We start from the raw sequence: 17952 nt of genomic DNA, 5'->3' as shown, positions 1-17952 counted from the left end.
GGGGAATTCGGCGATGGTAATGCCATTGAATGTCAAGGGGAGGTAATTAGACTCTCTCTTGTTGGAGATGATGTGGAGATGCCGGTGATGGACTGGGGTGGACAAATGTAAGGAATCTTACAACACCAGGTTATAGTCCAACCGTTTTATTTGAAAATCACAAGCTTTCGGAGATTATCTCCTTCGTCAGGTGAGTAAGTCACCTGACAAAGGAGATAATCACTCACTCACCTGACGAAGAAGATAATCTCCGAAAGCTTGTGATTTTCAAATAAAACTGTTGGACTATAACCTGGTGTTGTAAGATTCCTTACATTTGTTGGAGATGGTCATTGCCTCGCACTCATCTGGCGGGAATGTTACTTGCCACTTGGATGTTGTCCAGGTCTTGCTGCATGTGGGCTCGGACTGCTTCATTATTTGAGGGGTTGCGAATGGAACTGAACACTGTGCAATCATCAGCGAACATCCCCATTTCTGACCTTATGATGGAGGGAAGGTCATTGATGAAGCAGCTGAAGATGGTTGGGCCTAGGACACTGCCTTGAGGAACTCCTGCAGCAATGCCCAGGGGCTGAGATGATTGGACTCCAACAACCACTACCATCTTACTTTGTGCTAGGTATGACTCCAGCCACTTGAGAGTTTTCCCCCTGATTCCCTTTGACTTCAATTTTATTAGGGCTCCTTGGTGCCACACTCGGTCAAATGCTGCCTTGATGTCAAGGGCAGTCACTCACACCTCACCTCTGGAATTCAGCTCTTTTGTCCATGTTTGGACCAAGGCTGTAATGAGGTCTGGAGCCGAGTGGTCGTGGCGGAACCCAAACAGCATCGGTGAGCAGGTTATTGATGAGTAAGTGCTGCTTGATAGCACTGTCGACGACACCTTCCATCACTTTGCTGATGATTGAGAGTAGACTGATGGGGCGGTAATTGGCCGGATTGGATTTGTCCTGCTTTTTGTGGACACGACATACCTGGGCAATTTTCCACATTGTCGGGTAGATGCCAGTGTTGTAGCTGTACTAGAACAGCTTGGCTAGAGGTGCAGCTAGTTCTGGAGCACAAGACTTCAGCACTACAGCTGGGATGTTGTCGGGACCCATAGTCTTTGCTGTATCCAGTGCATTCAGCCGTTACTTGATATCACGTGGAGTGAATCGAATTGGCTGAAGACTGGCTTCTGTGATGGTGGGGATATCAGGAGGAGGCCGAGATGGATCATCCACTCGGCACTTCTGGCTGAAGATGGTTGCAAACGCTTCAGACTTGTCTTTTGCACTCAAGTGCTGGACGCCACCATCATTGAGAATGGGGATGTTTGCAGAGCCTCCTCCTCCCATTAGTTATTTAATTGTCCACCATCATTCACAACTGCAGAGCTTTGATCTGATCCGTTGGTTGTGGAATCGCTTAGCTCTGTCTATAGCATGTTGCTTCTGCTGTTTAGCATGCATGTAGTCCTGAGTTGTAGCTTCACCAGGTTGGCACCTCATTTTTAGGTACGCCTGGTGCTGCTCCTGACATGCTCTTCTACACTCCTCATTGAACCAGGTTTGATCCCCTGGCTTGTTGGTAATAGTAGAGTGAGGAATATGCCGGGCCATGAGGTTACAGATTGTGCTGGAATACAATTCTACTGCTGCTGATGGCCCACAGTGCCTCATGGATGCCCAGTTTTGAGCTGCCAGATCTGTTCTGCATCTATCCCATTTAGCACGGTGGTCGTGCCACACAACACGTTGGATGGTGTCCTCAGTGCGAAGACGGGACTTCGTCTCCACGAGGACTGTGCAGTGATCACTCCTACCAATACTGTCATGGACGGATGCATTTCGACAGGTAGATTGGTGAGGACAAGGTCAAGTAAGTCTTTCCCTCGTGTTGGTTCACTCACCACCTGCCGCAGGCCCAGTCTGGCAGCTGTGTCCTTCAGGACTCAAGCCAGCTCGGTCAGTAGTGGTGCTACCGAGCCACTCTTGGTGATGGACATTGAAGTCCCCCACCCAGAGTACATTTTGTGCCCTTGCTACCCTCAGTGCTTCCTCCAAGTGGTGTTCAACATGGAGGAGGACTGATTCATCAGCTGAGGGCAGGCGGTCGGTGGTAATCAGCAGGAGGTTTCCTTGCCCATGTTTGACCTGATGCCATAAGATTTCATGGGGTCCGGAGTCAATGTTGAGGACTCCCAGGGCCACTCCCTCCTGACTGTATATCACTGTACCGCCACCTCTGGTGGGTCTGTCCTGCCGGTGGGACAGGACATACCCAGGGATGGTGATGGAAGAGTCTGGGACGTTGGTTGAAAGGTATGATTCTGTGAGTACGGCTATGTCAGGCTGTTGCTTGATTAGTCTGTGGGACAGCTCTCACAATTTTGGCACAAGTCCCCAGATGTTAGTGAGGAGGACTTTGCAGGGTCGACTGGGCTTGGTTTGCCGTTGTCGTGTCCGGTGCCTAGTGGCCCGATGCCAGGTGGTCCGTCTGGTTTTATTCTTCTTATGACTTTTCGTAGCGAGATTTTACAACTGAGTGGCTTGCTTGGCCATTTCAGAGGACAATTAAGAATCAACCACATTGCTGTGGGTCTGGAGTCACATATCGGCCAGACCGGGCAAGGACGGCAGGTTTCCTTCCCTAAAGGACATTAGTGAACCAGATGGGTTTTTACGACAATCTGGTAATTTCATGGCCACCATTACTGATGCTAGTATTTTAATTGCAGATTTTTATTTAATTGAATTTAAATTCACCAGCTGCCGTGGTGGGGTTTGAACTCATGACTCCGGATTGTTAGTCCAGGCCTTTGGATTACTAGTCCAGTAACATAACCACTATGCTACCGTATATTATGTGGCTGTAAAATATCTCAGTCGAAGTTCCTGTACATTTTGATGCTTTTGAGACAGCACTGTATCAAAAGAATAGAAATTTACTTGTCTATGATCAGAAAAGATGAACTGATTTCAGATTTAATGACGCTCTGGAAATTTCAAATATTCCTTGTATATTCGCCAGTGTTTTCTAAATTCTGTGAATTTTATGCCCATTTCGCATGTTTTGACCCGATTTCAACTTAGTTGGAGAAAAAAGTGTTGACAAATGAGAATCATGAATTATGCATCAGACATTAAGTTAGGAAAATGTTGTCAGCTGAAGAGGAAGTTTAATTTTGTGTTGAAAACTTCGTGTTTGGAGCCAACATTATCTCCAGGATATTAGGTTATGTGGCCTCAGCACAATGATTGGCAAAGCATCATTAGGAGGAGTACTCTGAAATATAGCAAGTTGTCACGATACTAAATATTTTTGAAGTTTTTAATTACTGTCTTCCCTTTATTAATTTCCATCTTCTCTTCAGTGTACACACTCCCTTTTCCTTAATTGTTCTAATCTCTTGAGATGTAAATTGTGCTTCAGATGTGTGCAAGTCAACTCTTTTTATTTTTAAAAAGTAAATGTTTTTACAGAATACATATTAAGCCTTAAAAGGCAAACGTTTCAAAGTAAAAGAATTGAAGCAGATTGCATTTGTTGCTGCTTTTGGGTGGGAGCAGAGCAGGGGAAATGGCTTTTCACAGCCATCTCTTATCCAACATTGCTTTCCACATAGTTAGTCTTTTTACAGACTGATTTGTGGAGTCCCTTTCTTTTTAGCATAACAGAGCTCAGCAGATACCATGTTTTTTTTTAAAAAGTACTTCTGACTGATGTGTCAAAAGTGCAGCTATGCAGAAATTGCTTCCTGACATGTGCTTGATTGACACATTTGCTGCTGGATTCTGCACATTGACCCCTCAACTGAGGATATCTTTACAAAATAAGGTGGCTGTTCTTTTGAAGAATGTAAATCATAAGTGGTTAAGCACTTCCTGACAAAAATGCTCTATAGCTTTCTTTGCCTTTAATATTTTCAATTCCAAAGTATGAGTTTGTGTTACTTTCTGGTATATATTTATACAAATATTTTTTCTTACAAGTTTAATATAAAATTTTCAAGCTTAAAAATGCAATCTTGTTGTGAAACATATTTAGCAGACTTGTTTTCATTTAATTATGAATTTGCAATACAATGACCATGTAAACTGCTTTAAGATGCATTTTCACATCACTTGCATGTGACATTAATGTAACATAAAAGAAGCACTATTCTACTAGCTAGTCTCCTCCCCAGACTCCTGCCAAACCTGTTTTCATGAAAGTAGTGCCTCTTCAATACGATCATTAATCACAAGTACTGTATAACAAAGTTTGTAGAATGTTACAGGTTTATAAAATTTACAATAGAGATTGAAAGCCTTTTAATATTAAACCTCTTGCCTCAGCTCTCACACTTTGAAGGCTTAAACCAAAAAGTTTGAAACTGAATGAGAAATCTGGGACATTGCTGTTTCAAATATTGCTTCCACAGTTTCCTTTCTTAACTTCATTACTGAAACAGGAGAAAATTCTTGCAAAGTATTGAGAGTTAACCCTGCTAGGTATGATATGGTCCATAGGTTCCAATGATTGTTTCACTAAAAAATACAATACTAGCTTATAAGGTGCAAGTTTTACAATATATGTTAAAATTTGGGAAAGTTGGCAACTATTCACCTGGAAAATCTCCATATTAAATCCAGCACAAATTAGTGGGGATCACATTTACTGAACAGCACAAAGAGCCTTTCAACTATGGATTTATCTGCAAAGCAAAAGAGGCTGTTGCAAAATAAGGGAATAAACTTTTCCACTACGATCACTTCCTCTTCAACTACATTTAATGTAGAAAAGTCCTTGTCATGTCAACCGTTCTGACTTGTGATGCATTCTACTATGTATTTTGTATTTTTAGACCAACAGACAACCAGCAAGACTGAATTTACTGACTTGCCAGGTGAAACCCACTGCAGATGAGAAAAAGTGTTTTGACTTGATATCACGTATGTTTCTTTACATTCTTAATTGGCTTGGATTCTGTAGTTGTGAAATAACTTGATGTTTTGAAATTCCCTCGTGGTTTAGACTTGGGAGTATATATTTACACATACTTGCACAGATTTTTATATATTCGGGTATTTATAATTGCAGAATTTGGGTAGTTTGCCAGTATGCAAGATCCTTTGTAAACATTGCTGGTAGTACTTAACTGGGGTTCAAGCTTTTAATTAAACAGGAAGTCTCACCGTCCAGATCCCTTTTACAGAAGGCAAATAATTACAAGGAATAATAACATTCCTTTGTATCCACATATATTTCTCTGGGTTTTTGAATATTTTTGTTTAAACAATCATGGGGGCTACTAACTTGAAGAAATTGTCAAGTGTGTATGAGGAATTTGAATTAGCATTAGCAGAGATGCAGCCATTAACCCATCATCAACTACCTATATTAAATCTGTTGCCTTACAGCCTTAGATCCAGTAACCTTTCCAAACTCATACCTCAATGATGTCATTAACACTCGTTCTTTGAAGTAAAAACAGCCACAAAAAAATGTTTAAAGTATGTTAGAGGTAATCAGAATTGTTTTAATTGATTATTGTTAAAAGGGATGCTGACACGGCTGATCAAATTTAGTTTTTAATTGATGAATGGTGAAGTTCACAAGTTGAAAGTAATTGGAGTAGGATAATGGACGGGGTGTGGGGGGGATGGAATATTCCAGATATTCCTAGTACCTTACTGGGGATATTGGGTGAAAATAATCTTTTCAGGTCACTAGCTAAATACCTCTAGCTTTAATGGATGCTAGCATTACAGTCCATGCTGGGTTGGACAATATTGCAGGGACAGTAAAATAATTACAGTAATGAATGGTTTGGACAGGGAGTATTCAAGGCATAGAACTGTGTAGTATCACCTAGTTGAGGATTTCCTCCTGAATTTCAGAACAGGTTATTGTTGACTTTCACCTTTGCCATCCTTGGAATGACTCTCATGATCCTATCCAGACAACTTCCTCCCTAGGAGGATCTGACACACCAAGATTGCAGTTCTAGGGCCAAGTGAACCGAGCAAAGTAAACAGCAGGGAGGGTATAAGGAATAACTTCCTAAATCTTACACTTCACAACAGTGAGTTGGGGAGAGGAAGTTTTTCAAAAACAGAAATTGGATATTTTGGCCTGAACTGAAGTCATGTTGTTAGAGGTCCAACTCTGGTTTTGCTGAACTGTTGTTTATTATGCAAAGATCGAGAATTGAAGAAGGATGGTAGATCACTGATTATCAAGATTTTTTTAATTCTTTAAATGCAGTACAATCTCCACAAATAATCCAACCCCTTTATTCTTTGACCTGTTGCAATGGTCAACCTGGATTTGAAATTCAATCATGTTGTGCTATTAAGTTTTTTTTTGAGTAACCAAGATGAAGGGCTGAGGCCATAGTGCTGAACATCACAAAGGCTGAAAAGAGTAAGAGTGGATGAAGTAAATCAGGAAGTAGTGACTGGGTGATATCAATAACTCATTGCTGTCTCCTCCAGTTGGAAGGAATGAAGGATGTGCTGCAGATCAAAGATAAATACCATACTGGCGCACACATAGGCTGCACCCTGAACTTAAATTATTTTTTTGTGTTATAAGATGATCTGTTGGTGAGTTACAATGGTATACAGTTGAGTGGGAAAAGAGCCCTAGGTATGTAATAAGATTTAAAAAGCCAGTACCACTAAGTGCCTCACCCCTAAGTAAATTAACAAAATATCATGTGTGTATGCTCTGATTGTATTGCATGCAAAGAATGAAGAAAGCTTCACCTAGAGTGAGTAATCTAATGTTTTCAGAATTCAGTATAGCTACCTGATGGTATTTTTGGAAAGTTATTTCTGTTGTTTACTTGATAGCTATTTTCATCATGTCTTTTTACCTATTTTTGTCATTTCTTTTTACCTTCTCTTCCCCCTCCCCCACCGCAGACAACAGGACCTATCATTTCCAAGCAGATGATGAACAGGAATGTCAAGTGTAAGTGCTTCTGTGACAAAAGTCATTTTAATCCAAGACTGTGTGTTATGGGGAAAATGGACTGAGCTGACCACATGAGATTGATGTCATTGTAATTTTATTAAACACAAACTAATTGGGGTCTATTTTGGAAACTTTAAGTATTCTTAGCCCAGTTTCAAACAATGTGTGGCTAGTGATTCACATAGCCATAGTGTCCTGTTCAGCACTATCACCTCTATGAAAGTATTGTTATGATATGAAAAAGTATTTATTATATGGATTTTATCTGTTCATATAAGCACCTAAGATTGTTTATTTTCAAGATTTCCATTAAGTTTCAAGATGCTGTTTATAGCAGATTGTGCTCCCCCGTTACATAATAGCCAACTTAAAGTTAAAGATCCTGTATATATAATGCACATGTACAGTAATAAAACGGATTGAGCTGGCACTAAGTATTCTCTCCCAAAATAGTTCACCTCAAAAAGTACTGTAGTAAAAAGAAATGCTTTGTGTAACAGTTGAACTAACACATATTAACTATTCTATTTGGGACAATAAACAAATTACCTGATAAAATATGCTCTGCATTATTATTATTTAAATTCAGTGACCCCGGAATTCAGTGCAAAACAATCTTGCATTGTTTAGACATTTCGTTGGTATGTACAGGTCTGTGTTGCTTCGTTCAAAACAAGTGAAATGCAGCAATATAAATCAATGCAACTGACAAATCACTGAATATCGTATAAATAGTAAATAACGTGATGAATAGCAAACTTCCGTAAGGTGTGGGACACCTGTGTGCACGTGATTGACAAACTGTCCAATGGAACTTTGCACATATTCTCTAGCAACGTTCCAATGGGAATGTTCATTAAATATTTTGTCCATTCGGAATGCTGTATGGGTGGGCTTGAAATTGAGCTGTGTTGATCAGTGACAGAAACTGAATGGAGCTGAGCTGCTGCAGTTGCACAAGGACAAGGACAAGCACAGACTCACTGATGTTTGCCGTCGATTTAAATCAGATTTACCTCATCAGCCACTTCCTTACTGCTATGGACAGATTTCTGCAGTGGAATGTGTTGTGCACAATACATCTGTAAAATTGAAAGGGGGTGGTGAAAATAAAATGCAACACAATGGAATGGTTATGAATTTAAATAGAAGGCATTGCATTTTACTGAGCTACTGGTAGTAATTAGAGGCATAAAAGAGATGTTACCCTCACCCGTCATCGCTTAAAGGAACGAAAATCCTGAATGAGCTGTATCCATTAAGAGCTGTTTTTGTCAGACCTGTTGCTCTGGAAGATTTTTTTTAAGCAGTCTCTTTAATACAATTCAATGGATTGCAAAGTATGGACCTTATCATTTGAGCCAATTAATTCAAACATAGGTTTATTTACATCAATATCCTGCTTTTCAAAACCAAAATATTCATGATTTTTCTTATTCCTGTTATTATACCAAACTGAGCCCACCAACGCCATTCCGTCACAGTCTAACTGGCAGTGGTGATCAAAGTAGCGTTAATCCAGCAAATTTATGATTGTTAATTTTAATGGGGGTGGAGCTATTGTAATTAATTTAAATGTTTTGATGGTCTCAGCAGAGCAGCACACAAATACTAGGAAATTATGGCGTATCATAAGTAATGAAGTAAGTTACTTATGCCATTATTTCCTTGGATGTTTGTTGTGAAAGGTAGATATTTAAACTTCTATGATTCTATTTTGGACAGTTACATGGGTAAGATGGGTATAGAGGGATATGGGCCAAGTGCAGGCAATTGGGACTAGCTTAGTGGTATAATCTGGGCGACATGGACATGTTGGGCCGAAGGGCCTGTTTCCATGTTGTAAACTTCTATTCTAAATATAATCGACTTCGTTATGGGGCCTAGAATGTTTAAAACATAGAAAATGGTTTCCCCCAATGACTGAGAGAGCTTATCCAGTGAATAACTGAGTTATACAAACTGGAACAATGGCATGTTTGCTTTCCGTTTTGTGCTGAGTTTTAGCTGATGTCAGCTGAGGTTATGTTGGGCCTTCCACAATTGGCTTCAGCAATTGGAAGAGAACAGTCAGCTGGAAGTGGACATTGGATGAGGACAGGATCAGTTTTAGATGGTTTGGATGATGCCCACGATGCCTGCCACACTCATGGGCTAAGGCGCACATGAATAATGGTCACATAGGCAAGGCACTGGAGGCAGCTGACACCTGTAGAACTGTATCCCAGCATGGAGTCAATGTCTTCAGGAGAGGAGGTGAGAAAATAAAGCTAAGAAAACACATACAGTGCATTGGAGCATAAATTCACTGTGCTGCTAAGTAGTAGGATATGGCTTTGGGCCTGCAGTTCCCCACATAGTGAGTTCTTACTCTTGGCTGTTCCATCAAGGAGAAGTTACTTCTTGAGGCAGGTTACCCTAGGTCAGAGGTGGCCACTGCCAGAAGCCAGGATGCAATTCTTTAATCCACACTCTCAAATTTGGTCACTTAGGAAGATTCAGAAAACAGACAAGAGAAGAAAAGCTAGAGAATAACTTACCTCCAAAATAAAGAAGCTGTTCAAAAGCAATTTTTAAAAACTTATTTTTGCTTTTTTTTTAAAACCAAGTTTGGTGAAGCTTCCAGATGGGTGCTTGAGTAAATGCATTGTTTGGTACTGAGCTATACATAACCAAAAAGGGCCCACGGTTTGATCCCTAATCAGAGCTCAATTGTCTAGACTCGGCAAGAGCACTATAATTGGCCTCTGTGGCATGGCACAGGGGGGTAGGTAGGTTGGAGGAAAAATCCAAGGGTCCTGCTAGTGACTGAACTCCAGTGACGGCGCTGGGAACTGCTCATATGTAGATGTCAGGTGAGAAATGGATTTGGCTTAGCTGTGATATATTGCACTGTCGAATAAACCATTAACACTCACTATTTGTTATTACATACTCTCTCTGCCCATTTTCTTCCCTCCTTTCCTGAAGACTCCTTGATGGGCTTCGGGAATATGGTTGTACGGGGGTTATGGTACTGAAGTAGCATCGCAGAGGTTGCGAGTTCAAAACCTATTATGGCTAATTGTGAAATTGAATTCAGTAAATTTGGTAACATGTGTGCTGGTACTGGAAAAAATGACCATGAAAGCTACTGTTTTTGTCATAAAAACCTAATTGATTCAATAATGTCCTTCAGGGAAGGGAACCTGCCACTTCTACCTGGTGTGGCCAACTGGTGACTCCAATCTCACTAGGTGGTTGACTCTTAATGCCCTCAGGCAACTAGGGATGGGAAATAAATGCTGCTTTGCCAGCATCACCTACATCCAAAGAACAAATTCGAGCACTGTTCTATGGGTCCAGCGGTCCTCTGGCACCATCATATCTGAAGCTGGTAAGAATGTGGAACGCGCTACCACAAGGAGTAGCTGAGGCAAATAGGATAGATGCATTTAAGGGGAAGCTGGTTAAGCACATGAAGGGAGCAAGGAATAGAAGAATATGCTGCTAAGGTTAGATGAAGAGAGGTGGTAGGAGGCTCGTGTGGTCCATAAATGTCGGCATAGACCAGTTGGGCCAAATGGCCCTTTTCTGTGCTGTAGACTCTATGAATCTTAAATATTTAAAACAAGCCTAATCCTGTCCTCACCTGGTATCCACATATCCAATAGGAATCCTGGCTGATTTTTTTTCCCTCCCTGACTCGGAACACTATAGCCAATTGTAATGAGATCAATAAATTCAACTCCAACTAGGGATTAAAACTGGTCCCCTTCAATCTAGAAAGCTCAGCTGCTGAGCTTAACCAGCTGAGCTATCTAAGGCGCCCACTGACATAGGTTTTAAGAAATTTTACTGCTTAGTACATTCTTACTAAAGATTAATTGTGTGCTAAGGATCTGCCAGTCAAGCATGAATTTTTTTGCTTCCCAAAATGATGTTTGTCCATGCTGGAGAAATTTGAACATTTTACTCTTTGACATCCAGTGTCACTGGAAAACACTTCCTGATTAGGTATAAACACAGATTTAGACACAGGATAAATAACCTTCAACATTGACTGATCAATGTGCCTTAACATCAATCCTTATTATTTGCTTGTGAAAATTTGTTTCCATAACAGATGTGCTATTGGGCTATCAGATTACCAATATAGTGCCAATCATGGACATTTTTGTGATGTCGACTCATGTCCCTCGGAGTAAGATTGCAACTGCTTAAAATCATTTATGCCTGATTTGTAGTAGCAAATTGGATCTCAGTTGATATGTGATGTGGCTTCTTTTTATCACTATAAACATCACAAATCAAAAGGCAAGTTAAATTATACCTGCTTCTTTGTTTTTTTTAAGAAATTGTTGATACAGGAAGTAATGCTAATTTATGTTTCCACCACCATAAACTGGTGAGTGTGAAAATCAAGACTGTAGCAGTCTAAATTCCTGGTCCCTGGTCGCAGCACCTTAAACCTTTAAAAAAAATACCTGATTGGTGGCTCTGAGCCTCCTTTTTATGGAGGATAAGCCACAGAACTTAAATGATTGTCTTGCTATAGAGGCCTTAAAGTTTCTTAAGTTAAAAGTTATCAAATGTATATCAGCCAATCCTTCAAATTTACCATTCCAAAATTTAAGGAAGAAACCAAAGGAATGATTCTGCGATCTGGCACTCCCTGCAAAAGAGCAAGTGCTCACAGGGAGCCCATTTTGAGAAATTGCAGGCATGTAACCTGTGATTTTGAATCAATTCATTTGGGACAGAAAATCATGGGCTACATGTCTGCAATTTCCTAAGACGTGATCACTGAGCACACCACCCCACGTTGTGATCACCAGATTGCTGTTCTAAGAATACCTTTAAGGAGAACTATAGCATTAAAATATTGCTGCCATAATAAAACAGTCCCTGCCACAAAGACCCTAAGTATGACAAATTATACATAAGATACAGCTGAGATGAGTTAAATAATTAGTAGCCTACTGTGACAATAAATGCAGACCAGATAGATTGCTCTCTAAAGCTGATATTTGTTACTGCCATTTGCACGTCTACGTCACCAGAGGCACAAACAGCTGGGGTGGATATTCAATTAAAGTAAATATGCAAAATAGGTCATTGTCCACATTGAAGGACAGTTGAAAGCATGTGGAGCAAGAGAAAGTAAAAGGATGGATGATTAATCTATGTGAAAGTAAAGTATATACCCTTAGAAATTTGAATATTTATTTACTACTGCGGCTGTAAACAATGATCTTGCAGTGGAAAAGAAGTTGAAATTGAAAACCAAGATAGATTGCAATCAGAGGCTCTGGTGGTGAAGCATTGCTAAACTGATCTTCATTGAGCAATAATGCCCTCTGCCTTCAGCTTTCAGTATTACTGCACATTCAGTAACTACATCTTACGCTTGCTGAAACTGTATTTAATATATATTTATAATATTAAATAAAATATCAGCAAGGGTAAGCTTTAGTTGCTATATTATAGTAGAAGTGAACCTTGTAAATTGTATAATAACTGAGATGTTCTGGTGGGAATATTGCATTACAGTTCTTTCAGAAATGTTGAAAGAAACATAAGTCACTTGTGCCACAGGATGCAGAATGCTGCTCTATTCCAGTTTTTCTACAACTAATGGCTAGAAACAGGTACAGGATATTGTACTCTTACAGGGATAATTTAACGAAAGAGTGCTCCTGGCACTAAGTCTTGCCCATGGGAACACATATTTGGATTTTTGAACAGTTACCCTACCACCCCACACAATTTTCCATCCATTCATAAAATTGTCTTTTTGTGTGAACACACAGGCGAAGATTTTCGGCTTTTTTGGAATCCTAGCACGTTTTCTGGAGCTGGCGGTGGTGGGGGTTCTGCCTGCCCTTGACCATGGTTGGTTTTTTGGAGTCAGGGTCTCTTCAGTTTTTTTCGGTGGGCCCCCAGCAAGATTCCTATCTTGGTCAGGGAGCTCACCTGTAGGGATGGGAAACGGCTGCTGCAGGCCTGGAGAATATGGGGGCCATTTGTTATGTGGCAGCCAAAGAGAGCTTTGGAAATTTTTAAAGTAAAATTTGTGGAGTCAGGGATCGATTCACTCATTCCTGGTCCTTCCCCGTCCCCTCCTGCTGCACACCAGGAATACACAGCTTGGGGAGGCAGAAAGTCCTGCCCACAGTTAGGAGTTTAATGCTTCCAACTAAATATTGGGAAGACCGAAGCCATTGTGTTCGGTCCCCGCCATAAACTCCATTCCCTAGCCACCAACTCCATCCCTCTCCCTGGTTGATCTAGACCGTTCACAACCTTGGCATCCTATTTGACCCTGGAATGAGCTTCCAACCACATATCTGCTCCATCACCAAGACCGCCGACTTCCACCTCCGCAACATTGCCCGTATCCACCCCGCCTCATCTGCTGCTGAAACCCTCATCCATGCCTTTGTTACCTCTAGACTTGACTATTCCAATGCTCTCCTGGCCAGCATCCCATCTTCCACCCTCCATAAACTTGAATTCATCCAAAACTTTCACCAAGTCCCGTTCACCCATCACCCCTGTACTCACTGACCTACATTGGCTCCTGGTCTGGAAACGCCTCGATTTAAAAATTCTCATCCTTGTTTTCAAATCCCTCCATGGCCTCGCCCCTCCCTATCTCTGTAATCTCCCCCAGCCCACAATCCTCCGAGATCTTTGCATTCCTCCAATTCTTGCCTCTTGTGCATCCCCGATTTTCATCGCTCCACCATTGGCGGCCGTGCCTTCAGTTGCCTAGGCCCTAAGCTCTGGAAATCTTTCCCTGAACCTCTTCGCCTCTCTACCTCTCTCTCCTCCTTGAAGATGCTCCTTAAAACCTACCTCTTTGACCGTCACCCGGCCTAATATCTCAATGTCAAATTTTGTTTGATAACATGCCTGTGAAGCGCCTCGGGACGTTTAACTACATTAAAGGCGCTATATAAATACAAGTTGTTGATTATTTTATGTGTAAACGAGAGGCAAGTACAACTCGGTATATATTAAAATTAGTTGGAGGTGTAGACTAACAGAGTATAGCCAAGATAAGTAACAAAACAAAGGAGTTTGATGTACTTAATGTACAAGAGTCATTTTTCATGAATTTAATGACATCTGGACTGAGATGTATTTGGTTATTTTTGCAAAATTTCAGGATTATACTTTGTTTTCAAATAGATGACACTTAGAATAAAGTAACAAAATGCATTTTCATACAGAAAGGAGGGTCCTCATTTAAAAATGTCTGTTTTTATGGAGGAAACAAAACCACTCCATTAGTTCAGAGCCAATGATGCTCAACATTTTTTAAGAAGGTATCCTATCTGATTGACCTTTGCTGTCACTCACTCAGTTTTGCTTATGGACAAATCCTAATTAGTATAAATTGCTGTAGGGACATGAGTGGATTTTTTTTTATTCGTTCACAGGTTGTGGGCGTCGCTGGTGAAGCCAGCATTTATTGCCCGTCCCTAATTGCCCTTGAGAAGGTGATGGTGAGCCGCCTTCTTGAACCACTGCAGTCCGTGTGGTGAAGGTTCTCCCACAGTGCTGTTAGGAAGGGAGTTCCAGAATTTTGACCCAGCGACGATGAAGGAACGGCGATATATTTCCAAGTCGGGATGGTGTGTGACTTGGAGGGGAACGTGCAGGTGGTGTTGTTCACCTTGTCCTTCTAGGTGGTAGAGGTTGCGGATTTGGGAGGTGCTGTCGAAGAAGCCTTGGCGAGTTGCTGCAGTTACATCCTGTTGATGGTACACACTGCAGCCACAGTGCGCCGATGGTGAAGGGATTGAATGTTTCGGGTGGTGGATGGGGTGCCAATCAAGCGGGCTGCTTTGTCCTGCATGGTGTTGAGCTTCTTGAGTGTTGTTGGAGCTGCACTCATCCAAGCAAGTGGAGAGTATTCCATCACACTCCTGACTTGTGCCTTGTAGATGGTGGAACGGCTTTGGGGAGTCAGGAGGTGAGTCACTCGCCGCAGAATACCCAGCCTCTGACCTGCTCTTGTGGCCACAGTATTTATGTGGCTGGTCCAGTTAAGTTTCTGGTCAACGGTGACCCCCAGGATGTTGATGGTGGGGGATTCGGCGATGGTAATGCCGTTGAATGTCAAGGAGAGGTGGTTAGACTCTCTCTTGTTGGAGATGGTCATTACCTGGCACTTATCTGGCGCGAATGTTACTTGCCACTTATGAGTCCAAGCCTGGATGTTGTCCAGGTCTTGCTGCATGCGGGCTCGGACTGCTTCATTATCTGAAGGGTTGCGAATGGAACTGAAAACTGTGCAATCATCAGCGAACATCCCCATTTCTGACCTTATGATGGAGGGAAGGTCATTGATGAAGCAGCTGAAGATGGTTGGGCCGAGGACACTGCCCTGAGGAAGTCCTGCAGCAATGTCCTGGGGCTGAGATGATTGGCCTCCAACAACCACTACCATCTTCCTTTGTGCTAGGTATGACTCCAGCCACTGGAGAGTTTTCCCCCTGATTCCCATTGACTTCAATTTTACTAGGGCTCCTTGGTGCCACACTCGGTCAAATGCTGCCTTGATGTCAAGGGCAGTCACTCTCACCTCACCTCAGGAATTCAGCTCTTTTGTCCACGTTTGGACCAAGGCTGCAGCCGAGTGGTCCTGGCAGAACCCAAACTGAGCATCGGTGAGCAGGTTATTGGTGAGTAAGTGCCGCTTGATAGCACTGTCGACGACACCTTCCATCACTTTGCTGATGATTGAGAGTGGACTGATGGGGCGGTAATTGGCCGGATTGGATTTGTCCTGCTTTTTGTGGACAGGACATACCTGGGCAATTTTCCACATTGTCGGGTAGATGCCAGTGTTGTAGCTGTACTGGAACAGCTTGGCTAGAGGCGCAGCTAGTTCTGGAGCACAAGTCTTCAGCACTACAGCTGGGATGTTTTCGGGACCCATAGTCTTTGCTGTATCCAGTGCACTTAGCCGGTTCTTGACATCACATGGAGTGAATCGAATTGGTTGAAGACTGGCTTCTGTGATGATGGGGATATCGGGAGGAGGCCAAGATGGATCATCTACTCAACACTTCTGGCTAAAGATGGTTGCAAATGCTTCAGCCTTGTCTTTTGCACTCACGTGCTGGACTCCGCCATCATTGAGGATGGGGATGTTTGCAGAGCCTCCTCCTCCCGTTAGTTGTTTAATTGTCCACCACCATTTACGACTGGATGTGGCAGGACTGCAGAGCTTTGATCTGATCCGTTGGTTGTGGAATCGCTTAGCTCTGTCTATAGGATGTTGCTTCCGCTGTTTAGCATGCGTGTAGTCCTGAGTTGTAGCTTCACCAGTTGGCACCTCATTTTTAGGTACGCCTGGTTCTGCTCCTGGGATTCTCGTCTACACTCCTCATTGAACCAGGGTTGATCCCCTGGCTTGTTGGTAATGGTAGAGTCAGGAATATGCCGGGCTTAAGGTTACAGATTGTGCTGGAATACAATTCTGCTGCTGCTGATGGTCCACAGCGCCTCATGGATGCCCAGTTTTGAGCTGCTAGATCTGTTCTGAATCTATCCCATTTAGCACGGTGGTAGTGCCACACAACACGTTGGATGGTGTCCTCAGTGCGAAGACGGGACTTCACCTCCACAAGGACTGTGCGGTGGTCACTCCTACCAATAGTGTCATGGACAGATGCATTTGCGACAGGTAGATTGGTGAGGACGAGGTCAAATAAGTTTTTCCCTCATGTTGATTCGCTCACCACCTGCCACAGACCCTTCAGGACTCGGCCAGCTCGGTCAGTGGTGGTGCTACCGAGCCACTCTTAGTGATGGACATTGAAGTCCCCCACCCAGAGTACATTCTGTGCCCTTGCTACCCTCAGTGCTTCCTCCAAGTGGTGCTCAACATGGAGGAGGACTGATTCATCAGCTGAGGGAGGGCGGTAGGTGGTAATCAGCAGGATGTTTCCTTGCCCATGTTTGACCTGATGCCATGAGATTTCATGGGGTTCAGAGTCAATGTTGAGGACTCCCAGTGCCACTTCCTCCTGACAGTATATCACTGTACCGCCACCTCTGGTGGGTCTGTCCTGCCGGTGGGACAGGACATACCCAGGGATGGTGATGGAAGAGTCTGTGATGTTGGCTGACTAGTCTGTGGGACAGCTCTCCCAAGTTTGGCACAAGTCCCCAGATGTTAGTGAGGAGGACTTTGCAGGGTCGACTGGGCTTGGTTTGCCTTTGTCGCGTCCGGTGCCTAGTGGTCCGTCTGGTTTTATTCTTATTGTGACTTTTTTTAGCGAGATTTTACAACTGAGTGGCTTGCTTGGCCATTTCAGAGGACAATTAAGAATTGCTGTTGGTCTGGAGTCACATATAGGTCAGACCAGGTAAGCACGGCAGGTTTCCTTCCCTAAAGGACATTAGTGAACCAGATGGGTTTTTACGACAATCCGCTAGTTTCATGGCCATCATTACTGATACTAATATTATAATTCCAGATTTTATTTAATTAATTGAATTTAAATTCCCCAGCTGCCGTGGCGGGATTTGAACTCATGACTCTGGATTATTAGTCCAGGCCTACTGGATTACTAGTCCAGTAACATAACCACTATTGCTACCGTTCCCTTAATTAGAATGGGTGCAGAGTGCAATCATTGACAGTTTCTAAAATGTTTAGATTGAAGAGTTTTCACTTCTCTATCGTTCATTGCAGTCAACAACAACAGCTTGCATTGATATAGCAGCATTAATGTAGGAAAACATCCTAAAGCGTTTCACAAAGCCATAATCAAAAAAAATAGACACCAAGGGGTCAATTTTCGAGCGGGTGCATTCGTGGCGGGGGGGGGGTCTCCTAAAATTAGGGATTTCTGGAGCCCGGCTCCAACCCGCCCACTTCCGGGTTCCCCAATGACGCGAAGTTCACAGATCCCTGAAGGCGGCGGAACAGGTAGATAAGGTGGTAAAGAAGGCATATGGGATACTTGCCTTTATTAGCCGAGGCATAGAATATAA

The 17952-nt window shown here is 42.5% G+C and overlaps 1 protein-coding gene across 2 annotated transcripts in view; it reads left to right on the top strand.

The window, feature by feature from the left end:
• The window catches only part of LOC137320244 (arf-GAP with SH3 domain, ANK repeat and PH domain-containing protein 1-like), a 417474-nt gene that overhangs the window by 284121 nt on the left and 115401 nt on the right, over nt 1-17952 (top strand). For both annotated transcript variants that reach the window (XM_067982012.1, XM_067982011.1), the window contains exons 14-15: nt 4838-4925; nt 6903-6951. In XM_067982012.1, the coding sequence (XP_067838113.1) occupies nt 4838-4925; nt 6903-6951 (137 nt within the window). The remainder of the gene's footprint in view (nt 1-4837; nt 4926-6902; nt 6952-17952) is intronic.

Source organism: Heptranchias perlo, chromosome 3, assembly GCF_035084215.1.
Source record: "Heptranchias perlo isolate sHepPer1 chromosome 3, sHepPer1.hap1, whole genome shotgun sequence".
In the NCBI taxonomy this organism is placed as follows: Eukaryota; Metazoa; Chordata; class Chondrichthyes; order Hexanchiformes; family Hexanchidae; genus Heptranchias; species Heptranchias perlo.
The sequence above is the reverse complement of the archived record's forward strand: the minus strand, read 5'-3'. Positions and strand labels throughout refer to the sequence as shown.